Source organism: Gigantopelta aegis, chromosome 4 (genome assembly GCF_016097555.1).
Source record: "Gigantopelta aegis isolate Gae_Host chromosome 4, Gae_host_genome, whole genome shotgun sequence".
Classification (NCBI taxonomy): Eukaryota; Metazoa; Mollusca; class Gastropoda; order Neomphalida; family Peltospiridae; genus Gigantopelta; species Gigantopelta aegis.
The window spans coordinates 22841964-22868778 of NC_054702.1; the positions used below are offsets into that span (position 1 = coordinate 22841964).

At 38.1% G+C, this 26815-nt stretch overlaps 2 protein-coding genes across 2 annotated transcripts in view; one reads left to right on the plus strand and one right to left on the minus strand.

Annotated features, from left to right (window-relative positions):
• Positions 1 to 14291, plus strand: part of LOC121369750 — a 121368-nt gene extending 107077 nt beyond the window's left edge. Inside the window, exons 12-15 of the mRNA XM_041494807.1 lie at positions 1479 to 1685; positions 4077 to 4191; positions 4879 to 5084; positions 11926 to 14291. Coding sequence (XP_041350741.1) covers positions 1479 to 1685; positions 4077 to 4191; positions 4879 to 5084; positions 11926 to 12048 — 651 coding nt within the window. The 3' untranslated portion in view covers positions 12049 to 14291. The remainder of the gene's footprint in view (positions 1 to 1478; positions 1686 to 4076; positions 4192 to 4878; positions 5085 to 11925) is intronic.
• A 7593-nt stretch (positions 14292 to 21884) lies between these two features.
• Positions 21885 to 25557, minus strand: LOC121370291 (von Willebrand factor C and EGF domain-containing protein-like). The gene is made up of 4 exons (XM_041495429.1): positions 25504 to 25557; positions 25131 to 25286; positions 23058 to 23210; positions 21885 to 22136 (listed from the first exon to the last, which is right to left on the minus strand). Exons 1-4 carry the CDS (start codon positions 25538 to 25540, stop codon positions 21958 to 21960), a joined length of 525 nt encoding a protein of 174 aa, XP_041351363.1. The 5' UTR covers positions 25541 to 25557; the 3' UTR covers positions 21885 to 21957.
• Positions 25558 to 26815: the final 1258 nt, after the last annotated feature.

Sequence of the window (26815 nt, forward strand, 5' to 3'; positions counted from 1 at the left end):
CGACAAGACTTGCTATGTTATACTATGCATTTTGCGGTATCTCCTTAGTGGTTGATAGCGAAATCACAGAAGATTATTAAAGCTGTTTTTTCTGTTTGTATTTTGCGTTAGTAAAAGATATATGATGCGAAACAGAGAGTACATCTTTAAATTAATGGCTTTTATAAGAAGAAGAAGAAGTTAAAAAAGACGATTTTTAGAAAGTATAAAAACACATGTAATGAACTGTTGGTAACTGCTGTTCACGAATCAATAAATGAAATCACATAACTGACAAACTTCTCGCATGTGCCGTGAGCGCTGTTATTAGCGTTATTATTTTAATTCAGTTTTGCTACAACGACTGATTTAATTTGTCGATATTAATGATTTTTTCACGTTAAAAGACGGAATCGTATAGCTCTACATTTACTGCGTCAAACCACGAAAAAAAGAGGCTTTTTGCAGTACTGGTACTGCGGAAAATAACATTTAAAATCTATAGAAATCAGACCACCAAATCCTGTAAAAAAAAAAAAAAAAAAAAAAAAAAAAAAAAAAAAAAAAAATCAGCTCAAATACGCTTATATTTTAGTGTTCACTGGCATCCGATTTACAATATGGCTGCAAGGAGTTGACTCTCTCGGTCTCTGTCTGCCTGTCTGTCTGTCTGTCTGTGTCTGTGTCTGTGTCTGTCTGTGTCTGTGTCTGTGTCTGTCTGTCTGTCTGTCTGTCTGTCTCTCTCTCTCTCTCTCTCTCTCTCTCTCTCTCTCTCTCTCTCTCTCTCCTCTCTCTCTCTCTCTCTCGCTCTGTGTGTGTGTGTGTGTATATGTGTATATATATATCGCTCTCTCTGTGTGTGTGTGTGTGTGTGTGTGTGTCTCTCTCTCTCTCTCTCCTCTCTCTCTCTCTCTCTCTCTCTCTCTCTCTCTCTCTCTCTCTCTCTCTGTGTGTGTGTGTGTGTGTGTATATATGTGTATATATATATCGCTCTGTGTGTGTGTGTGTGTGTGTGTGTGTCTCTCTCTCTCTCTCTCTCTCTCTCTCTCTCTCTCTCTCTCTCTCTCTCTCTCTCTCTCTCTCTCTCTCTCTCTCTCTCTCCAATGAACAACTCATTAATTGTTTTGGATTTATTTCAGGAAACTTCCGTTTACTTATTGTCTATTTTGTAATACTTTGTAGTAATTTATGGTTCCATTTCAAGAATCGTTCGTTCTTTTCTCTTTTTTAATGTACTTTCCTAACAACTAAGTGACTCCATACTTTTGGCCGGTTTTTAGAATCACTCCCTATTTATTGTGGTTGTGTGTTAGAAACGACTGTATTTCAGGAGCCGCTCACTGACTATATCTTGTGTTTGGCTGTATTTCAGGAACCGCTCACTGACTATATCTTATGTTTGGCTGTATTTCAGGAACCGCTCACTGACTATATCTTGTGTTTGGCTGTATTTCAGGAACCACTCACTGACTATATCTTATGTTTTTTCTGTATTTCAGGAACCACTGTTTCTAGAAAAGTTCACCATTAAGGAAATCATACCGAGTGAAATCACGGAGGAATCGGCCATCGAGTTCCAGGTCTACTCGTCACATCACGTGTCGCGGCGCCACCTGGTCGGGGTCGGCTCGGTCCAGCTGATGGATGTCAACCAACTTCCCAGCGGCCTCTTTGATCTCACGCTTTACCCGCAGACGGTGTACAGGGTGGGTACTTTAGTTTCCGTTCTTCCTCTTTCCTTTACCTTTCCAATTACATCTCATAATATTTACCCATCTCATTCCAGTTATCCTTCTTTTCCTCCCTTCTTTCTTTTTCTTCCCCTATAGCCTTCACTGTTCCCTTATTTTCGTTTGTTTCCCCTCACTATATCACAATCATTCTTTCCCAGCTGTCATCCATCTCTGGAACCATTTCCATTACCTTTCTCTTCTTTTTCTATCCTTTTTTCCCATGTCTTTTTGTTTTGTTTTGTTTTATTGTTTTTTTTTTATTTGTTGTTTTTTTGGGGGGAGGGTGTTGAAGCCCAAAATGTCCCATTTGCCCAAGATGTCCCAATTGCGACATCTTGGGCATTTGGGACATTTTGGGCTTCAACAGGAGGTCGCCTTCTATTGACATTTAAGCCGTGACAGATCCGTAGGAACAATACTATTTGAAGTAGTGGTACAGTCTCCAGAAGAACACGAGCAAGATTTTTATCTTTAAAAAAAAAGAGGTACTTTTTATGTACCTGTTCATCCTCAGGGGTTTCTAACGGGCCTATTTGTGAAGTTTCTAATCAATAGAATGTACGTTTAACCAGAGTTATCATATAATTATTTTAGAAAACATGCACCTTTGACTTCTGTCCTGGATAGACCACTCAGATAGCTGGTGTGTGCGCGTGTGTGTGTGTGTGTGTGTGTGTGTGTGTGTGTGTGTGAGAGAGAGTGAGAGAGAGAGAGAGAGAGAGTGTGTGTGTGTGTGTGTGTGTGTGTGTGTGTGTGTGTGTGTGCCCAGAGCAACCTGATTGGACCTTAATTGGATGTAAGCACGAAACTAAACTGAAATGAATGAACTAAACTCCATCACACGTTAGTCGTCGTTAGAACTTATCAGTTGGAGACCGGGCTTGCCAATTTAGAGCAACTGTTGGCAGTCAGTTGCATCTAACATTGCTGTCTGCCCACGACTGAACGCACTGCGTATAGCGCAAGAAGCCATTGTAGTGACTTCTCTAAGACAAAGGGAAACCAAAGCACCGCAGAAAGCTCTGAACAGAATTACTGAATCCGGTTATTCAGGGCGTTGTTAAGATGATTTATATTCGACGTGTCCGTTTCGACACAATTCATCAACGTGTTTTACGAATGGGTTAATTTTTCAGGTTTCATTTGATGTATGTGTGTATGAGAGTAGCCAATAGTTTGTTGTTTATTTTCTTGATGTGGGCGTGACGTTGTTTACAAAGATCTGTTAAGCATAATAGCGCGTTGTCCTTGCAAGTCCTTTTGCACTGCATTGTGAGATAGCAATGTTGCGACAGTTTAGTGTATTAGGCTTCATGGCTATATACCTAGTTTAAAATACTAGTAACTCGTATATTTGGCAACTGGCCTTGGTGGTGTGGTGATTAAGACATAAGGACGGTAGGTACTGGGTTCACATCCCGGTACCGGATCCCACCTATAGCGAGTTTAACGTCTCAGTTTGGTAGGTGTGAGGACACTGTACCGAATTCTCTCCTGCTATCCACTAACTCACTGTCCTGGACAGACAGCCCAGATAGCTGAAGTGGGTGTGCCCAGAACTGCGTGCTTGAACCATTGTTGAACATAAGCACGGAAATAACTATAAATTAATGAATGTGTATTTGGCAAGGGATGGTAACAGCTCTGTTTATATTTTATTTTCCGTTTTGTTTCTATTCCTTTTTGTTCATTTCTTTGTTGATTGTTATTGTTTAGTGGAATTCAGAAACATTAAGTACCTCATAAACATTTTAAGGAAAGGAAAGAAGTACATTTTTAAACTACTGCTATTTCTGGAATTCATGACCATAACGTTCTGGTTTATTGTCATTGGTATGTAATATATATTTTGGGGGAGGTATGTAATTCAGTCGTAGAGCGTTCATTTGAAGAACAGCGGATCATAGGGTCGATTTTGCCCGTTCCAGTCAATGCCCTCCCCCTGCTCTTTCCTGCCATGCCCCGCCTTGCCTTGCCTAGGATTACTTTGCTTTTCTTAATTGCCTTGCCTAAATGAATGAATGAATGAATGATTGTTTAACGACACCCCAGCACGAAAAATACATCGGCTATTGGCAATGGAAACAAATAAGGTGATGATCAACATCAACAGAAAAATCCAAGATACAAACAAAAGTAGTGTAAAGAACTGTGCAAAATACAAATACAAATATCACAGAGAGATACTGACTTTTACTCTAAACTTCAATGTGTGCTGTATTGGCCATTCAAAGAGAATGTTACACCCCTGCACCACGGTGAGGTTACAGCACACGAAGGGGTGCCTTGCCTAAATGCCTTGCCTTGCCTTGCCTTGCCTTATTGCCTTGCCGTTCTATTCATTTTCTTTATTTTCCTCAACAGCTGCACCAGGGTGACCTACGAATATCCGGCTGCTTCCAGCCAGTGGCCGGGAAGATAGTCTTCAACATACTGGAAGCCAGAAATCTGCCCAGAGTGTCTCTTCTTGGAGCAATAAGTGAGTATTGTATATTTCATTACACAACTAGTGGAGAATATTTGCTGAAAACTACGCTTAATGTATGGTGAGTCGCGGGACAGATTGCCTTTGATGGACTGTGTTTTCCCCCGAATACAACCAATGCCCCAGCACTGGTATGGATACACCAAGGGCTGTGATATATACTTTCTTGCCTTTGGGAAGGTGCATATAACAGATTTGTTGCTCGGGGGGGGGGGGGGGGGGGGTCTAATAGTGGTAACCTGTAAGGTAGCAGCGAGTATGGTACCAGCCGAAAAAGAAACGCACCGAATCTAATCTGACAAAACACAGGACGTTTGTGCTGGCGCGAACTGCAGATGTGGCATAAGACGACATAGAACATGCTAGATAGATTTTGATAGCGCCATACTCGTTACTCATTAGACCCAGAGCTACCGTCGTTCTGTTTTAGGCCTAAAGATGGTATGATCAACATTCTGAAATTACATAACGCCAAAGTCATATCCAGTTTGAGCCTTTGGTGTAGAATGTTGTTCATTTTGAATTTACCCGATCTAGATCCCTATGTGAAGGTAGCATGATATTCATTTTCAATTTGTCTTCAGTTCCCTGTGTAAATGTAGCGTGGTCTTCATTTGGAATTTGTCTTCTCTAGATAATATGAAGGTAATATTATGTTCATTTTGAATTTCTCTTCTACAGACCCCTACGTGAAAGTGGAGATGTTCGTGAACGGACTGCGGGAGGCGAAACACAAGACGAAGGTGCGGCAGAACACCCAGGATCCCGTCTGGCATCACCAATGCGTGTTCGACATCAACCGGGAAAACCCCAAACTGCTGGGTCACGTGTTCGTGTTCCACATGCTGCACAAGGACATGATGACAGGGGTCCACAAGATAGGACAGGTGACTTTTGACCCTTTAATAACACAGTATGTTAGTATGCTAAAAAGGTCAAGCATATAGGGATGCTGTGTGAAGCAGGGTGGGTGCGTTTAGCAGCTCAGGACGACATGACAGGGGTGCACAAGATAGAACAGGTGACTGATATTTGTGACTTATTCTTAACACATGCTTTCACTGGTCTGGGGGACTAGTAGGCTAAAAGGGTCAAGCACATAGGGATGCTGTGTGAAGTGGGTGGGTGCGTTTAGCAGCCTAGAAAGGTCAGGACGAAACGATGACAGGGGTCCACAAGATAGGACAGGTGACTTTTGATCCTTGTTATTAACACATGCTTTCGTTGGTCTGGGGGACTTGTAGCCTAAAAAGGTCAAGCACATATGGATACTGTGTGAAGCGGGGTGGGTGCGTGTAGCAGCCTAAAAAGGTCAGGATGACAGAAGTCCACAAGATAGGACAGGTGACTGATATATGTGACTTATTCTTAACACATGCTTTCATTGGTCTGGGGGACTAGTAGCCTAAAAAGGTCAGGCACGTAGGGACGATATGTGAAGCTTGGTGGGTGAGGTGGGGATGGTACAAGCACATTTTGTGTGGTTTATATATATATATATATATAGTAGGACAAAAAAGTAAATGTTTCGGCCTCAAGTGCGTGTGTGTGATACAGTTATTTATACATATTTCTATAGACAACTTCAAATATATTTTATTTAATGGCAGTATTTTGTACAAGACCTGTTTGGTATTTTTTTTTAAATAATTTGGGTGTGTTAGGTTTTTTTTGTTCATTTTTTGTTTTTTGGGGGGAGGGGCAGGGTTTGTAGGGTTGGGTTTTTTGTTATTGTTGTTGTTGTTGTTGTTGTTTTGGTGGTGATGGTGAGTGTTTGTTTTTGTTTCTCTCTTCATTTAATTTGTTTTGATATTTGTAAGTCAAAATGCGACTGTAAAATGTCATTTGTATGGAATTAATATATGAAATAAGCAGACTGCAAATGCCTGCCGTAATTCGTGTCATGTCTTTTATTGATTTTGTAATGCATGTCCAAGCGGAAAGTGATACGCCGTTGTTTGTACGGAACAATTACAGCACTTTCTAATTGCCTTTGGTTGCCATAGATACCGAGTTAGATGCCGCTGGGCTCGGGTATCATTTCTTCTAGCAGGTATTATCAAATATGTTCTGGACGATTAGAAACAGTAATTTGTATTTCTGTAACCAAAAACAAAATGACAAAAAGAAAGAATACATTTTTATAAAGTTTTTATTTTTACTTTTTATAATGCATAGATGTTTACTCCATTTTTCAGGTGTCATTTTTGTTGCTGTGATCTCCAAATAAGCTTAATTATTAATGCTCTTTTCTAATGACCAGTAACATTTTCTTATCACGGTAACCATATAATATAAAAAGAAAGTCATGAATTAAAACCATTCCCCCTGCCCTCTCTGTTTGTGTTGATTGATTATAGACATTAGTAATAATTTAAAGCAAAAACATAATTGCTACTAGCAGGATACATAGAGAATACAACATGAGTGGCCGTTATATGCCATTTGTCTTACAACAAATTGTTTCAAAACGTATCTAACGAGCGATACCATATGACATTTTAATAAACAAATTTGAATTGACATATTTCAAGGTCGTACTTAGCCTAAAATAACAGGAGAGGGTTAACAAAAAATGTCATAGCACAGTAACATAGGATCTTCTAGAGCTAGATAGGAAAAACAAAGAAACTACAATGTCTCCTTTTATCTTTTTTTTTTTTTTTTGGGGGGGGGGAGGTGTGCAACTGCCCCTTTTCTTTCCTCTGTACATTTCTGTAGCATCAGTTTCTTTTTACAGACTGGTTGCCCATTGGCATTACTATAATAGTGGTCAGTGTGGGATCGATCCCCTTTGGGCTATTTCTCGCTCCAGCCAGTGCATCACGACTGGTATATCAAGGGCCGTGGTATATATCACCCTGTTTGTGGGATGGTGCATATAAAAGATCCCTTGCTGCTAACCGAAAAGAGTAGCCCATGAAGTGGCGACAGCGGGTTTCCTCTCTTAATATTTATGTGGTCCTTAACCATATGTCTGACGTCATATAACCGTAACTAAAATGTGTTGAGTGCGTCGTTAAATAAAACATTTCTTTCATTCTTTTGTAATCGCGACAATTAAAGTTGACTGCGAGAATTCGAACCAGCTTGCGTTAACGTCGCAGACCCCAGTTTCAACTCATGAAAATGGACATTAAGTTTGGTTAATCTAAAAAGTTGTAAATTCATTTGGATAAAGTTACAATAGAATGAAATAAGACTCTGTGACGTTGAAACACTTAAAAATAGACAGAGTTCCCCTCATAATCGTTACTTCTCAGATGTACGTGCGTTGTAAAAAAAAAAAAAAAAATGCATTTCGTGGTATTAGAACCACCAGGATGATAAGAAAAAACGTTGTATGTACGGACATGGATAATCTAAACAATAAAATCTAAGTAACGTCTGATTTTAATGATCAAAAACGGCTCTAAATTAAAAACAAATGTCATAGTGTTTAAAACTTAGGGTCTATGTAACTTATTTTGTTTATATTTTCTCCATACTGCACTCGGTGCAGTTTATGAGAATAAAATTCTTGTCTTGTCTTGTCTTTAAGTTCAGGAGAGCATTGTTTTGGCATTGAGTTACATAATAAATCTCTGTCTTTTATGTCATATGCACTGATGGTGAGTGCACTCTCCAGGTGTCATTTTGTCCGAGTGTCTCGGGGCTTTCGATTACCAATATGTTATGTCCATAGTTGAGTTACCAGACCTCGTTTCAGTACAAGCTGCGTCTTAATGCTTAGCTAATCACGATATTCACAGATTCTTCTCATCAGCCAACCAATAAAAAAACCATTGCTTCCGTCCGCCTGGTTGTGAAATATCAGTTCGAGTGTCCTTAAGTCGTGTTCTGTTTGTGTGTGACAACACGGTTAGAGTGCGCTCAGGGTTGAAAACTTTCACTTTTGAAATATCCGACGAGCTGAGTTCAATCGTTTCTAAAATGTTCACCGTTTTTCTGAGGTTTTTAATCTGATGCCACAGACATTTAGGGGTGGGGGGTTTTGGGGGTCTTTTAAAAAAATAAAATAATAATAATTATTTTTTTAAGTTTAATCAGAACAATACACACATATTTTGGCTAGTACAGATTCTTCAAGAACAAACCCGACACTCCTTTTCAAAACAGTCAGCAGGTGTCGGACAGGAGTGTCGTGTTGTTTCGGGGTTGGGGGGGGGGGGTTGTAGCTTCTGTACTAGTCACTAACATATAAGTTTAATGTTATAATGTTAACTCGAAAAGGACCAAATTAAAGGTCAGTTACTCAAATTTGTGAGAAATATATGTATTTTAGACACAGTACTTGGCGACCGTGTGATTGTGGAATTGACAATCTGTTTCATAAAGTGCGCTCTGGCTGTATACTAGCATATGAACAGGGCTAGAGGATACTCATGCTTTAAAGTAAATTTTTTAAAAACTGGGGGTGAAGGTCAGACAATTTTTTTAAATGTCCATGACAACTGCAGCTCCGTATACAAATTGCTAAGCTGATTTTTCTGGCGTCCCACGCATATTTTCAAGCATAACACTAGTTCAAATGAAATCACAGGGAGTTATTGGTCAGATAACAAGGCACTTTATGATACCAACACCTGTCACATATCTCACCAATGGTATTTAAGGTAGAATTAAATGCTGTGTCCAAAAGTTTTGAAAATACTTAGAACTTTGACCAGAAGAGATGTTAATAAATGATCATTAGTGTTACTCACATAAATATATTTCTTGTTATATAAATTTATTACAAAATATTTAGTTATAAAATCTTTATAAATGGAATGAAATTATTTGCATCAGCCATTTTGGTTGCTTGTTAATAACATAACGATGGAGATGAGAACTAGATTAGTTTAGTTATTGAAGAAAAATCCATGGATATAAATATATACAGTAGTAGAACAAACGATGCCTTCCACAATCTGTCTATGTGTGGCAAGTTACGCGGAGATATAATGACACCATATCTGTGGCGATAATGAACGAACATTGGCGATAATGAACGAACATTGGCGACCAGCGTGTAATAAGATGCTATTTTCGTCCAAAAGCAGTAGGGAGAACGTGTTCCCGTCAGAAGCAATCAGAGGACTTCGCCCCTTGATTGGCTGTCATCAATGGTCAGTCAACACAGTAACACGTTGTCATTTTTCACGGCTGCTTATAATCAAGCGATAATTGCGGGGGTCTATTATACAGAATCACCTGATCTTGAATGAACTCTCTCTCTCGCTCTCTCTAAAAAAAGAAATCAATGGAAATCATTTTCGGGGCGACAAGTGCCTTTTTATTCATCGGAGCTCGGCGTTCATTACGATTCAATAAAACCCATTTCATGCTAGAGAGCAACCCTAATCGCGGTAGATGAGCTTGAAATAAATTTACGTCGTTATTGCGTGACTGGGAAGACGGCAGTCTACGATGGGGTTCTCTAATCAAACCGCAAACTATGGCGTTCTTTCCGTCCGTTTATTAGCTATAAAAGGCCGGTAACTCTATAAAAGGGGCAGTAACACGCTGTTAAATTTCCTGTTTGGGACCAGGGTAAACCTTTTCCAGCAAATTAATTTAGTAGTCTGACAAAATTAGACGTCAATAACCGTTTCAGCTTAGTTGCTTTAGTAAAAGCGTTAAGATATTAAACGCCATTAGGAGGTATTGACGACTGCCCCACATCTAATCACCTCCACACGCAGGGGCGTCATGGAGGCGTCTGAAGCAAGAGAAGGGACATACAATTATTAACACTAAAAACCTAAGGCCATGCAATACTTATTTGCAGTTTTTCGTTTTTGAAGATGAAATATTATGATAACGAATCACTGGCGTAGGAAGCTTGGGGGCACTTAGTAGCAGTAGCGATGGTCTTTATATATACTCTTCAAAAGAAGAAACGCAAAACCACATTGTCGTAACATTTGGAGAATTGATTTCATTATTGAATGGTGAGTCCGATAACTACCAAATGTTGCAGGATTGTTTACAATTCACTCTAGTCCATTGTGAGTAAGTGATAGGACACACCACCAAGGTCAAGGTCATCTGGAGTCAATACCGGGTGTGGCCTCCGCGTGTGTTGACAACTGCCTGGCACCGCCTGCCCATTGAAGCAACTAGAGTACGGATGACGTCCCGGGGGATGGTGGCCCATTCGGCCTGCAAGGCTGCTGCCAGCTCGGGCAGGGTCTGGGGCTGTGGTTGTCGCTGTCGGAGGCGTCGGTCCAACTCGTCCCATAGATTCTCAATTGGGTTCAAATCCGGTGATATCGATGGCCAAGGAAGGACATTAATGTTGTTGTTCTGTAGGAAAGCCGTTGTGAGACGTGCTGTGTGAGGCCTGGCATTGTCATGTTGGAACACTGCGTTGGCGTTGGCCATAACTGGAACGATGTGTGGCCGGAGGATCTGGTCAATGTAGCCCTATGCATTCAGGTTGCCCTGCACGTGGACCAGGTCAGTTCTGCCAGTGTGTGAGATGGCTGCCCACACCATGACACTACCCCCGCCGAATCTGTCCACTTCCTGCACGCAGTTTGCCGCATAACGTTCACCACGACGCCTATACACGCGACATCTTCCATCATGACGTCGGAGCAGAAATCGGGACTCGTCACTGAACCACACCTGTCTCCATCGCAGTTGAGGCCATTGTCGATGAATCTGGCACCACTGCAGTCGGAGTCGACGGTGTTGTGGTGTTAAGATGACACCTCGAACTGGACGTCTGGCACGAATTCCTACCTCACGTAGGCGGTTCCGTACGGTCTGGTCGGATATCCTGCGCAAACCTGGTATTGCTGCGGCTGTGGAGGTGGCAGTAGTCAATCGTTCCCGAAGGTGGCGTACCCGGATGTAGCGGTCCTGCCCGGGGGTAGTGACCCGTGGTCGACCGGATCTAGGGAGGTCACGTGTTGATCCATGTTGCTGGTAACGGTCCCACAGTCTGGAGATGGTGTTTGGGGACACATGGAATGCCCTGGCAACGGCCGTTCTGGATTCGCCTGCGTCTAGTCGGCCGATGGCATTGTTTCTCTGCGGTTCACTGAGACGTGGCATGTCCTGGATTGTCAACTGTCGGCCAGATACAGAGGCCAGGCAAGCGAACACCCTGCACTTTTATACTGTCGGTGTTCATGTTGCACGTGCAAACAACACACGTGCAGTGGTGACATGGTTTGCACGTGGCTGCGTTTTTGCGAATATTCACATTTTGAAACTTTATTTTACAGTAGCTGCGTTTTATCGAATGTAACCGTGGGAATGTGTTTGGGACATGCAATGACCTTATATTCACAAAGCATGAACCGGTAGGAAACATAAAATCGGAGTTATAACCCATTTGTACCCTTTTGCGTTTCTTTTTTTGAAGAGTATATATTTATACATGTATTTATATGTGTATGTGTGTGTGCGCCACACACACCACCCCATACCACCCCTTCACCTTACACACACACACTCTGTGGAACCTTTCTACGCCTGTACGTATCTCTTTGTTTTAACAGTGGTGGGTCTAAGGGGGCCACCACCACCCCAACCCACCCTAAATTTTACTACAGTTATATATATTTTTTTTTTTCATATATTTTTTTTTTACGTTGGAGAATCCGAGGAATCACTTCGGGAACGTTTGTTATCATCGGCCACATGCCATTCAGGCCCCACTAAATTGATTTTCTGAATCCGCCACTGTTTATACATTGTGTACTGAATGTGTGTATTCTCGTGCCGTTACAGGTGGATCTCGGGTGGTACTGTCACGGCGAACAGCTGGAACATTGGTACGAAATCATGGAACACCCGCATCGATCTACAGACTACTGGCACCCGATCATCAAAACGGGCAAGATTTGTTCGTGATTTGGTTTTATTTTGTTTTCGTTCCAGCGGAGTACATTGATGAACTTTACGACAAAATTCAAACATATCCACCTGAAACTAATGTTTCTACATATGGCACCATCTGAAGGTTATATTGTAATGGCGCTCAAAGATGGCAACGAGTCACGTGACTATTAAAATAGATACTATTTGCTAAAAGAAATTATTTATGTCATTTATAATGGACATCGATGTATGTTCCTAATTTGTGGTGATAACAAAAATCAAATATGTTTAGTTATTTCATAAATATGTTGCAGAAAAGGTTGAATGATATAGTTTTTGAAAGTTGGAAACATTAAAATATAATAAGCGCAAAAATTAAAGGAATTCTAAGTTGACTTATAGCTCTAATGTGGAAGGTAGTGTTCTAGTGTATGACTAAATTTCGTGATTGTTCGAAGCATTATGATAGGTCAACAGGTGTTTTGGTGAAAACTGACGACCTATTTTGTTATTATACGTCACAGAGTTGGTCCAAACTTTGTGTTCGATGTGACAATCCTTGTTCCCATAGAACTTTTGGTGCAGTAAACTTCAAACACCAACAAAGATTAACTATACAACCTTGACCAGCTAAATCACCTGATCTTTACCCAATTGAACATTAAAGAAAAAAATGCAAGCCTGCAAAATACAATATCGATAACCTCGGCATTGTTTTTCCAGAGGAATGAGAGAAAATCACAAGAGCGATAATCCTTTGTTTAGTGTCTAGCATGCCAGTCGTGTGGCGTGGGTGTGGAGGAACACTGACATCGACGCTAAACAATATTCAGTCAAAGTTTTAATTTGAAATTATTGCATTTTCAGACGAACAATTAGAGTTCCTTTAGTTTAGCTGCTTAGTATAATATATAAATGGATTACAACTGGTATTATTAGAAATTGTTTTTACATTGACCGGCTTAAGTTCTAATATTAACAAAAACCAAATAGTGTGGTTATGTTTTGTTTTGTTGGGGTTTTGTTTTTGTTTTTGTTTTGGGGGTTTTTTGTATCTTTTTTTTAAATTACCGGTCAGTTATGACGTAAGATCTGTTTCTTAAAATAAGATTTTCTTCTTTTTTACTCTTAGAATGAGCAAGGTTTATTTTTCCACGTATATTAAACGTATGTGAAATACTGTTATTTCAATTTATTTTCATAATGTACATAATCATTAAATTTTATGATAATTTTCTTACATGAGATTTTGTATTCTATGATCATTGTTTATATATTACCTAAATCGTGCTAATATATACACGTTGCCAAAACGAATTGTAAAACACCAAACAAAAACAAAAGACAAATATTACGAATACGTTGTGTTAGATTATTAATATTTATATTTGTGATTTGTGAAATGACTTCTGTGGCAATGCTCAATTGAACGAATCTAAGGAAGCTATTGTGGGTCTGTTTACAATAAATACTGGCAACTTATTCATAATGCTTATATAATTATAAATGATTCATTTCAATATTAGATATGTTTCTATTCATTCATTTATTGCAATTTATTTTCGTACTTATATCCAGTTACGGTTCAAGCACGCTATCATGGATACACATCTGAACTATATGGGGTATATGTCCATGAAAATCACTGTGGGTTAGTGGTTAGTGAGAGATAAATCAGTGCAGTGGCCTTAAACTTACCCACTGGGTCGTTAAACTCGTTCTGAGTATGAGGCAGTTCCAAGATGCGAACCCAGTACCTGTCAGCCTGAAGTCAAATGACTTAACTACTACAACACCGACGTTGTTAATAATAATATTATTATTATCAATTCGGAATCCGTGCATGAATAAAAAAAATATATCGTCTGTTATTCACCGGTACAGAATCGATAACAAGTTAATTTTGAAGTTTTCAATTCATTTTCCAGTTTTTCATGTTAACGGACTATTTACTTGTATTTCCGTTTAGTTCATGTCTGTCAAAAACCAATGTGGTCGATTAAACATAACAAATGGTATGTAGTACGGCATAATGCCATTTCCTTATCAGAACTTATTGCTGTTTGGCATGTCAATTATAATAGTAGGCCCATATAAATCAAGACTTCTATTTTAATGGCCGTTAGATACCATTTATTTTACAACGAGCTCAAAGCGAGATGGATACGTTTTAAAGCAATGAGTTGTAAGATAAATGGTATCTAACTGGAATGAATATCGTATTCTATTTTTATATATTCTAAAAAAAAAACAGGTTTAAAATAAATGTAAACGTCTTTTTCAAATAAAACCTATTTACGGTGCTTGCTCTTGCAGTTAACTTATGCGTCAAAGAGCAATTGGCTTTCAGGTTACCTTAAACGTTACAAAGCAATCATCATCAATCGTGCTTATTTCATTCGATGGTATAGTTGTGGTGACCGGGTCATCACCTAGGAATAGCCAGTTGTTTGTTTCGCTAACACACAAATATGTGTTTTTGCCGTGTGATGTAACATATATAATGCATGATATTCGCACCAATGAGTGTGGTTAAAAAAAAATGTTATAATATGTATTACTTTTTTATAACGCAGCCAATTCGAAATGTTACGTCATGAATGCTATACTGTACAAGAACTTTATGGCAAGTCAGTATATATGATTGACATGCACTTTCTTCCACAACATATCCATTACGATATGTGACGTCATACCATTATGTATCAACGCTTTGTTAGTGACTTGTCGATATATCAATAAACTGCATTATTTTTACAACGCAATGTGATGTCATTCTAGATTGTATCAGAACTTGTCGCTCATTTGAGCTTAGATACATTTTGAAACCTACTTATATGTGGAGGGTGTTCCATTCTACTGTAACCTAAAATATAGGTACTGTTAAACCTGTGTTAAGCAGTCACCAACGGAAATAACAAAATATGACCACTTAATACAAGTAGATGATTAACACAGGTCAGTTTGTACTATATTAGACAATGTGAGAGAATAAAAAGGTGGTATCTTTAGATAAGTGCTATCTAGTACAGGTCAGTGTGTTTTATATTTAGACGATGTAGAAGACTGAAAAGGTTGTATCTTAAGGCAGGTTACTGCTTAATATAGGTCAGTTTTACTATATTAGACAACATGGGAGAATGAAAAGATGGTTTCTTAAGGCAGATTTCTATTTAATAAAATTCTGTTAGATGATGTGGGGGATAGGTTGCTGTTTAATACAGGTAAATCTGTACGATAGTTGACGATGTAGTAGAGAAAAAAGTGGCCTCTTAACACAGATGGCTTTTTAATGGAGTGGCTGCTTTAACGGGTTTTGTCGGTAGTTCTGGCTCATCGAATAGAATAGAATAGAATATATGTTTAACGACACCCCAGCATGTAAAATACACCGTCTAATGGGTGTCAAACTATGGTAAATGTAGCTAATCGAAGGCTTGATCAAAAGGAAATCTGGAACGAGTTTTTAGCAGAAAATGTACTGTACTTTTGTGTAATTTTATTTTAAAATCCAATTTATTTATTGATGTTACGGATTACACAGATTATTGTGCATCACCAAATCAGTATAATAATGTGTAATTTTGAAAATAGATGTAACTCAAACTACTAGCATCATCTGCTGAAGTTGTATTACTAGGGTGGACATTTAATAATTAAATCACAGTGGTTATTTGTGTGTTTTTGTGAACTATGTTACGTGTATAAATAAATGATGTACATATATGTCATGTATTCTACAAATGTTTACTTAAAATGTACATACTAATATTAATACCAAGTGCTGAGTGGTAATTTCTTTTTACATATGAAAAAGATATCATTCAGCAACTTGAAACTTGTCATCAATATTGAATAATGTAAATTAATGTTTATGTTTGTTTTGAAAAATGTGTATGGTGAATTCATATCAGTTTACTGTGTGAATTATGACATTGGAAATACTTATTATTTGCCCAGTATATGAATATACATTTTAGTTATTTAATTAGCGATACTACAAAAATTGTCACTTGTGTGTTCAACATTATTTGGGATTGGAGGACGTCTGTTTCCAAATGATTCTACTTTATGGGTGATAGGAATTTGACAACTTGTCTTTATTTGTAATGCCAATAAAGTGGGAATTTACATAAATTAATATTACCAAGGCCTTCAAACACATAAAATAGAGTGATCTTGTCATACTATGATTTGATCAAATTCACAAGATCGTTTTATATGTGTCCTATAGAGGACCCTTCAACGACTATGTGACGCTGTGGGGAGGTGTATCATGGGGTGGGTTAGGAAACATCGGGAAGGGAAGGGAGTTACGTAAAAAAGCAATATATGACTCATTTGTATTCATAAAGTAAAATGCTGCCAGTCAGGGCTATCTATTCAACATAGGCTTTATTACCAAAGAAACGAAACAAAACCACAAACAGAAAATTCACACTGAAATTAATTTGGTATCCTTTGAGTCTCAAATAGTATAATTCCATTCCTGTACGAAAACAGAAAACGAAACAAGTGACAACTCGGTCAGGTTTTTGGGTGGGTTTTTTTAAATATATATAATTATAGTATATATAATGTTTCCCCAAAAAGCAAGTACTGTTGTGTTAATTATCGTCGTATTACGGCAATGATAAAAATTAAATACGCTGAATTTTCTGTGGCAAAAGCGTGAGCTAAATTCAACGACGTTAGAGACACAAAAAACGAGTTGCAGCGAATGAAGCAGCCAATGCTGGTCGTGCTAACGTGGACAGCTGATTAATAATCACAGTAGTATTAATTTCTCAAAACCTGGATTATGTGACCTGCTTCCACTTTGCGATGGAAACGCAGTGTAATACTTTAAAATACTAAACCATTATGTAAATTTCGCTATAAGTCTTAATCTGATATAAAAAAATTAAAAAAGCATTAACTTATTCAAAATCATATCCCTGGACTAGGCAGTCCAAAGGATGTTTTTTTCATGGTAGTGTCAGCTCAACTGAATGCATGTCAGGACTTTTTGTCTGTATGAGGACGGCCATTTACAAGGATGCTATAACATACTTCGACTGTCTTTCCCAGAACGCTATAATCTACTTTGTTCATAGGAGGATTGCTATCCCCAGAACTCTATCATTTATTTCGTTCATTTGAGGACTGCCATTCCCAGAACGCTATAATCTATTTCGTCCATAGGAGGACTGCCATCCTCATCGCATATTTTAATTCGTCCATATGAAGACTACCATCCCAGAACATACTAGTAATTTAATTCGTCCATAGGACTGTCATTCCTCAGAACGCTATTATCTACTTCACCCAAAGGAAGACTGCCATTCTCCAGGACGCTATAATATATTTATCGTAGGATGACTGCCATTATCCAGGACGATACACCCTTAATATTATTATATTTATACATTTTACCTCAAAACAAACAAACAGTACATTGCAATACTTTTAACACACTTTTATTTCGTCGTAAAACAATGTAATATATAGCGCAATAACGTTATACTTTACCGTACTTTCATTGAATATTTGGGAACCTTATTTATAAATATGTCTTGCGAATACCTAGATGCGGATTTTAACAAATACATACTGCGTTCTGTAGTGAATTTGTGAATAATGGGCTTATTGTTGAAAGAATAACATAACTGCTATTATTAATAAAATGTGCATTTGTCATACCAGTGTACCGTAATCTTTGTAATAAGCGTAGGTCATAATTATATGAGACACGTTCGTTGTAGACCTATTGTGAATGTTGTAAAGCAGTATTTACTGAACGTTTTTGAAGCATTATTTACTGACAGTTTATGAACCATTAAATACGTTCCCTATAGTTGACATCATTTATAACATATTTGTATACATATAATTATATTTTTGTATTTTGTTTTAACTTGTTATTGCATGTTGAAATGTTATTTTTATTCCACTTAAATGGTAGGTTGTAAATATATTTTGTGATGCCGTTGTCATAGAAAACAAGGCATTTTATATCCGCTTCTTTCATTGCGTAGCTGCCTCAACTTTTACCTGATATACGTATTTGTCACGTGATTTGCCATCGACCATCTTTACATAATTACAGTGTTATGTTTGTCATGACTGTGTACAGAAATTTAATTAGCTTAGCCAAAGCAACGAGTAACCACACCCAGTAAACTGCGTACATTTTGAAGAGACGAACAGACCTGAACCACGTAAAGCTAAACTATAACAGAGATGTTATGCAATAAATATATTATTGCAATATGGTGTAGTGCTTCAAAACTACTAGTTTTTTCTAGATGTCGAAACATATTGTTGGTGAGGCCCTTCTTTTTTTCTTCTTTTTTCTTTTCTTCCCCTCTTTTTTCTTTATTTTTTCACTGCTGTCGATATCTATATTATCATTCTGTTGCCGTCACTATTTGATTTTTATGAAGGCTTAAGAAAAAAAATATATATTGATGTTTGATTTTTTAATTTAATTTAATTCACAAATTTATTTAATTTTAAGCATTGTCTATTATTCTTTTCGCTTCCCCAGGTTATGAACAGAATTAGACATATGACAGATAATTTTATCTTGACTAAGGAATATATATATATATATATATATATATATATATGTATTTTGAAATTTATAACGGTAATACTATCTTGACCAGTGACACAGTGACTAGCAGACAATGGAATTCGACCCATTTTAAACAATGTACCACCTATTTTAGTGTATTCATGACGAATGTAATGCTCAAACTTTGTATGCGAATATTGTGTTGATGTGTCACACCTTTAAAGTGGATATATATATATATATATATATATATATATATATATATATATATATATATATATATATATATATATATATATTCCTACAACCGATACCATAGCACATATCATATTTATATATTTGTATAGTTTGTTTCATAGGCGATACTAATTATATAGCTGTAATGTAGTACCTATTATACATTTGGACGAAATGAAATAGTTATAGTTGCAATTGTTTACAAAGGCCATCTTAGGACCTACGTAAGATGATTGTTAATGGACTACTGTATTATAATGGATGTCACCAACATGCATGTCTGTGCCAGTGACATATACATTTATATGCCCTTTCAAGACAAGTGGTTGGTATTTATTTCAGGTTCGTTTATAAATACTATGTTTGCTATAAGTGTATGTAGCTTAGCTGTTTAAAAAAGGTATAATAGCAACTATGGGGGAAAGTTGCAAGACTACCCATTTATTTTTTCAAGTGAAATTTAATCTTTGATTTATTTTTTCTGCCTTATTCACCAAGCCTTGATACCTTAAATTCCTCTTCCAAGATGAATCGGCTATGCCCCCTGAAAACAACTGAAATGGCTTCGGATATTTAGCAATGTCGGTCTGTAGATGAAAAGTGAAATTCTTTTACAAAAAACTCAAAACAAAATAAAACAAAACAAAACAAGTTGACTTTTCTCTAAATTTTATATCGTGAGATTCGTTAACTATTCTAGAGCAGACATCTGACATAAACGCACAAATCCTATTTATCCCGTAATCACTGTATACATTGGCAAGATATGATGACTAGATAAATCTCTATATTTTCGGTCACTGACCAAAAATATAGGTCATATGACATAAGCCCGACTCAAATGAGTATTTCAGACTTTATTTTTAATAAACATACTAATAAATCATTTGTTAAGTACAGTAATTACAAATAACTTTTAGTTTTGCAATAACAATACAAAACTTATATATTTATTTATGAATTAAAGTTTAGAAATGCTTTTTAAATGTGACAGAATGTAGCTAGCATCTTACAAAAAATTACGTCATGTATCTTGTATGACGTCATATGGTAAAAATCTTGCTAGGTTGAAGATAATCTTATTTGCGTACACAAAAATGGAATAAATACTGATTTTCCAACTATTCCAGTAGGATTGCAGGATAAAAGAAACAACTGGTTACTGTCTTAAGATGTCGGCTTTATCTTGCTCAGGTCGAATGGCGAATGCAGCTCGGCAGAGCCTTGCTGCATTCACCATTCTAACCTTCGCAGGATAAAGCTGATATCTTAAAACAGTAACCAGTCATTTCCTATATATACTTACTGTGTAAACAGTGAAGTACATGTTTATAAGTACACAACTTGCAAAAAGACATTTACTCATTTGAAGAAACTTGTAACCTGTCCATATTGCACATAGCTTTATGACGTAAAACGCATATGATTAATGCATAGTGCTCATAACTTTATGACGTAAAACGCATTTGATTAATGCATAGTGCACAGAGATTTATGATGTAAAACACATTTCGTGTTTATACGAGTACACTTCCTGTACGAGTTGCAAATCTTCCTATTATGTAGAGGTTAAATTGAGAATAAAATGACTGAAAACTCATTAGTATCCACTGACACAAAACGATGTTTATAAGACAGTGAGTTGACATCCGACAGTATTTTAAAGGTTAATTTTGAAAGGTTCATTAATTTGAGATATTATGAACAAATAAAAACAGAACCACTTCCTGTTTATAATTTCATTTCCAGTGTATAGCTTTATTTAGTCTGTTTGCCTACTTATCTATATATCATTTAATAATTTAGTATTATTGTAAGTTGCAATAATTTAATTAAATATCTGTTGGAAATATGTTATGTAAATTATTATAGTGGTGTCATGTTTTGTCATTTGTCTAAGTGTTGTAGAGTTGTCTTTTGTTCAATTCAGAAGTAAAAAACGTACAGAAAGTGCACATCTATATATGAATATTGTACATATATATCTGTGATGGAATAAAAAAAATCTCTATTCATGTAAAGATTGCGTTGAGTTGTTTATTAGTAACAGCGATGATCATGATGATCATGATCATGATGGAGGTGATCATATCTTCATCATCATCATCATCGTGTGTCGAGCTATAGTTGGAATGGGACAGAACAATTCACACTGCGACCGGTGTAAGCGGATATTTCAAGTCATCTTTAATCCATGCTGGGGCGGGATTTAGTTCAGTCGGTTAAGTGCTCGCCTGAGGTTCTTGCGTCGCAGGATCGAACCACCTCAGTGGATCCATTCAACTGATTGGGGGTTTTCTCGTTCCAATCAGTACGCCACAACTGGGCAAAGGCCGTGGTATGTGCTTTCCTGTCTGTGGGAAAGTGCACATAAAAGATCCCTTGCTGCATTAGAAAAATTTTAGCGGGTTTCCTCTAATGACTACGAGTCAGAATTCATTAATCAGTGTGCCCTAGTGATGTCGTTAAACAAAACAAACATTTTAATCCATGTTACGGTTTTAGTAGGCCAACCACTGTGCGACACTTACTTCAACGCACAAGGGCGGGTCCTTTGATATGCCAGTCGTGGTCCACTGGCTGGAAAGAGAAGTAGCCTAATAGTTCCACCGACGGGGATCGATCCATGGGCAAAGGGAGCACGTGGACTAACACCGGAAAAGGGACATATTTATAAAGGTTTGGCATTCATGAAATAAAAATCGAAAATAAATTGGTACTTAAATGTTTATACGGGGACAGACCCATAATAATAATAATAATAATAATAATGTGTGTGTGTGTGTGTGTGTGTGTGTGTGTGTGTGTGTGTGTGTGTGTGTGTGTGTGTGTGTGTATGTATTGATGTATCAATATCTATATACTGTTTGTATGTCGAGGTTGCTGTTACATACATAGATATTAACGCATTGGCGCAGGGTATAATTAAATCCTTTCTGACCTCACAAAAATGTATGTATGTATGTGTGTGCGTGTGTGTGTGCGTGAGTGTGCGTGCGTGCGTGCGTGCGTGTGTGTGCTCGTCTATATATAAGAACACACTACTATTATACAGAATAGAAACTTCATGTCAGTGATTGAACACAGGCATAAACAAGCCTCCTGTCGTTTTTATTTCCTTTATTAGTCTGTGGGCAGCAAGTCATTTATTTTCCAACATTGACATCGCTGCATTTATTCTCAGTGCATATCTGGAGGCCGAGATAATTTCCTGGCAGTGCACACACACAGGTGTTACACCCACCACGCGCTAACCACTGGTCCAGATGGAGATACCAGGATCCGTGGTAGTTACAGTCACCGAGTCGACCAACCTGAGGTGTTGCTGTAATATCAGGAAACAGATTTCGTTGCATATAAGGTACACCGTATGTTTACAAAAGGTTTGGGCGCAAGTTATCCGTCATCTACGAGGCCATCGTATAAATACATACAAGCATGGACACGGGGGTATCAAACATTTGGTAATTCTGACACGTAGTCTTCAGAGTAAATTTGCTACATTTTGTTTTCATTAACAGCAGGGGATCTTTTATATGCACTTTCACCACATACCACGGCCTATGATATACCAGAACACGAATGTAGCATGTATATTCTTAAAAAAAACATGTTTAAAATAAAATAAAAAGTCTTTCCAACTAAATCTAATTTACAGACCTAAAACTTACACTTAATTTGTGTTACAGAGCAATCAAGTTCAGGTTAACTTATGTTAACTTATCACAGAGTAATCCATTTTTATCGTGCTTATTTCATTAGATGGTATGATTGTGGCGATCGGATTATCGACTAGGAGCAGCAAAACGTATGTCTTTGAAATAAATAACACACGTCTGCTATTGTCTTGTGATCTATTTTTTTTTAAAGTTAATTTTTGTTTAACGACACCACTAGAGCACATGTGATTTATTAATCATCGGCTATTGGATGTCAAACATTGGTAATTTTGACATATAGTCTTGGAGAGGAAACCCGCTACATTTTTCCATTTGTAGTCAGGGATCTTTTATGCACCATCCCACAGACAGGATAGCACACACCACGATCTTTGATATACCAGTCGAGGTACACCGGAAATAGCCCAATGAGCTCACCAACGAGGATCGATCCTAGACCGACCGCGCATCAAGCGGACGCTTTACCACTGGGCTACTTCCCGCCCCATATATTTTAAATAACGAATATATTATAAATAACGAATACTATTCACACTAACGGGTGAAGAAGAAAATATATATCTTACCAAATCCCGTGTTTTTACACGGTTTGATCGTGCACTGCATGCCGCGAGGTGTACAAGTACACGTGTTGCAGTGATCCACCGCTGTCCACTGTTGATGTACACTGTAATACTTATCATTGTAGTAACACAAGTAATCGCCTGGTGTACCTAATGCTGGAAAACGAAATACAGATAAAGAAAGAAAGAAAGAAATGTTTTATTTAACGACGCACTCAACACATTTTATTTACGGTTATATGGCGTCAGACATATGGTTAAGGATCACACAGATTTTGAGAGGAAACCCGCTGTCGCCACTACATGGGCTACTCTTCTTTCCGATTAACAGTAAGGGATCTTTTATTTGCGCTTCCCACAGGCAGGATAGCACAAACCATGGCCTTTGTTGAACCAGTTATGGATTACTGGTCGGTGCAAGTGGTTTACACCTACTCATTGAGCCTTGCGGAGCACTCACTCAGGGTTTGTAGTCGATATCTGGATTAAAAATCCCATGCCTCGACTGGGATCCGAACCCAGTACCTACCAGCCTGTAGACCGATGGCTAACCACGACGCCACCGAGGCCGGTAAAATACAGATAAAACCAAGTTATTATTGTTATATTTCTTCTAATATACGTGTTGGATATGGGATGAGGGAAACTGTCTTTATTAAGTATTTTGGAAACCTTGGCTAGGAGTTGAGCAACAGCGATCTGCAGTAACAACGCTATCTGCAGTAACTACATTAACGTTGCAGTTGCTGCCGCTATCTGTTATAGGATTCGACATCTGTTGTAGCTGAAAAAGTGACTTCGAACCGCCATCTGTTATGTTTGCCGCTATCTGTTGTATAAGTGTTTTGGGACGTCAAGCCGCCATGTGTTGTAAGGACCATTAGGTAATAACATAATTGCGGAATGTAAGGTACCTACAGTACTATTACGTTTCAGGCTTTAACAACTCTGTGGGGAAATGTCAGATAGCTACAGGCATGTGCCCAGGTTAGCGTGCTTGAATCTTAAGTGGACATAATCACGAAAATAGCGTTTAAACAAGCAACACAATTTTTATAAGAACACTGATTTTCCCGCATCTGAATCGGATGAGGACATAATGCATTTTAGTGATGACATTCTGTTACGGTTCAAACATGCCGCCATGAGCATGGGGCTCTGCTTACTAGGATATCTTGTCCAAAACTGATTAGATTGAAAGAAAAATCGCTGCTACTTTTATTACCATGTTACCTTTATAAATTATACACTTCCACACATACAGGACAGCTCATACCACAGTAGTTGAAAAGCATGTACTAGTCATGAAGAACCAGTCCGAATAGTTGGTTTACGCTCAGAGTGTGTGTTATGAAATATTTTAAAATCACTGAACTTAGTTTTCGCGGTGTGTACCTTTTCTGTGTCATAAAATGCATGTTGAGTTACTTCCAATACGAGGTTGACTAAAAGACAATGTATCTACCAACCTTGATACGTGTGTAATACGTGTGTTTCCAGTAACCCGACCAACCACAAACTTTTCCGCCATTTTCGCCGACCCTAAACTTTGTTTCCACCTAATGATCTTCAAATCAGTGAGTTGACGCAGTATTTGTTTGAAATGTTACTTTATTGCTCTTCACCAAGACCAGTTTGACAGATTTTAGGAATATATTTTTTTTTTTTTAAGTTAGAACCTATCTACATACCTTTTTTTTTCTCTTTTTTTTTACATGTAACCGAAAACAAACATATTTGTTTACTTGGTCTAAGAAATTGTAATAATGTGTAACGTAACTGTCTCTTTGATTTACTAGTCGTGGAGCATCGGTTTTATAACAGGTTGTCCATTGCCGGGTTTCGATCCTACAACCCATGGAGAGAGCTCTTCATTTGATATATATCACGCCCATTTTATTAATGATGAGTATTACTAGTATGAGAAAATTTGTATTGTGGTATATTGCGATATATATATTCTGTGTGAAATAGATGCCAAACACGTGTAAACGTACAATATGTATAACTGTTTGTAGCAGACGTAAATTTACGATGTTTTGTGAAATTGGGCCGGGTTTTTCTATAAGCGCTTACCGTTGTTGTTCGTACACTGGAAACCCCCACACTCTGTCCCATAGTTTGTGCACGTGCATCCATTACACCCGTCTCGCGCCACCCAGTGGTCACCCGGATGATAGACGACCCCACTGTACGTACACGCTCTCTGTTCACCTGCTGCTAGGTGTGTACCTTTAATCAATGATAAAATATTCACAATTCAGAATTGGTACATGTTCTATAATATATAAATATATGGGGTCATAGGCAAGAGAGTAATTTTGTGACCATGTGTTGCTTCGTTAGTTGTTATATAATTAACTCTTTTTTTTACTAATAAATCATTTGCAAAGTTTTGCAGTTGCCTTTTTGCAATCAACTTTAACTAAATATTAAATGTGATAATTACCACACAGGACAAGCCAGGAAAGAACAATTAAATCCATTATGAATAACCTATTGACTTTTATTATCTATCTATCTGCAGACTTGACGAACTCGGTGAGAATGTAACAGATGGTGTTTTATCAACATGCGCCTTTAAACCTATATTGGGAGCGAGAGTTAGCTCAGTTGGTATTACGCTCGCCTGAGGTGCGATGGGTCGCAGGATCGATCGTCTTCTATGGACTCGTGTTTATTTTCCGTCCCTGCCAGTGTCCCACGACAGCTACATCATACGTCATGGTATGTACTGTCCTGTTTATGGGAAACATGGATATCATAGGTCCCTTGCTGCTTTATTGGCAAGAGTAGTCTATATGGAGGAAGCGGGTTTCTTCTCTTTGCCTCTAAGACGAAATAATTGTATAACACACTAAATAACCGTAGTTTAAAATATGACGAGGTTTCGTTTAATAAATATTCATCCTCTCTCTCTCTCTCTCTCTCTCTCTCTCTCTCTCTCTCTCTCTCTCTCTCTCTCTCTCTCTCTCTCTCTCTCTCTCTCTCTCTCTCTCTATATCTATCTTTCTCCATTTTTAAGTTTATCTGTCTCTCGATCAAGTCTCCAAAAGGTTATGCTTCAACACTAAAGATCCATGGTTTAAAATGTTCTGAGGTGTCAATAAACCAATATCCATTTCATTTCTGATAATTGGTGTTGCTCCATCGATAGACTATCCCGAGTTGCTCCATCGGCTTATTGTCCAGGGTTGCTTCATCGGTAGACTGTCCAGAGTTGCTTCATCGGTAGACTGTCCAGAGTTGCTCCATCGGTAGACTGTCCAGAGTTGCTCCATCGGTAGACTGTCCAGTGTTGCTTCATCGGTAGACTGTCCAGTGTTGCTTCATCGGTAGACTGTCCAGAATTGCTTCATTGGTAGACTGTCCTGAGTTGCTTCATCGGTAGACTGTCCTGAGTTGCTTCATCGGTAGACTGTCCTGAGTTGCTCCATCGGTAGACTGCCCTGAGTTACTCCATCGGTAGACTCTCCTGAGTTGCTCCATCGGTAGACTGTCCTGAGTTGCTCCATCGGTAGACTGCCCTGAGTTGCTCCATCGGTAAACTGTCCTGAGTTGCTCCATCGGTAGACTGTCCTGAGTTGCTTTATCGGTAGACTGTCGAGAGTTGCTCCATTGGTAGACTGTCCAAAGTTGCTCGATCGGTAGACTGTCCAGATTGCTTCATCGGTAGACTGTCCAGAGTTGCTTCATCGGTAGACTGTCCAGAGTTGCTTCATTGGTAGACTGTCCTGAGTTGCTTCATCGGTAGACTGTTC

Excerpts from the sequence above, each read along its gene's own strand:
- LOC121370291 (XM_041495429.1), bottom strand. The coding sequence starts at position 25,540 with ATGGATTTAATTGTTCTTTCCTGGCTTGTCCTGTGTG. Across the intron at positions 25,287-25,503 it reads TTCCTGGCTTGTCCTGTGTG|GTACACACCTAGCAGCAGGT; the intron begins GTAATTATCACA and ends CATTGATTAAAG. Across the intron at positions 22,137-23,057 it reads GTGTAAAAACACGGGATTTG|CAACACCTCAGGTTGGTCGA; the intron begins GTAAGATATATA and ends CTGATATTACAG.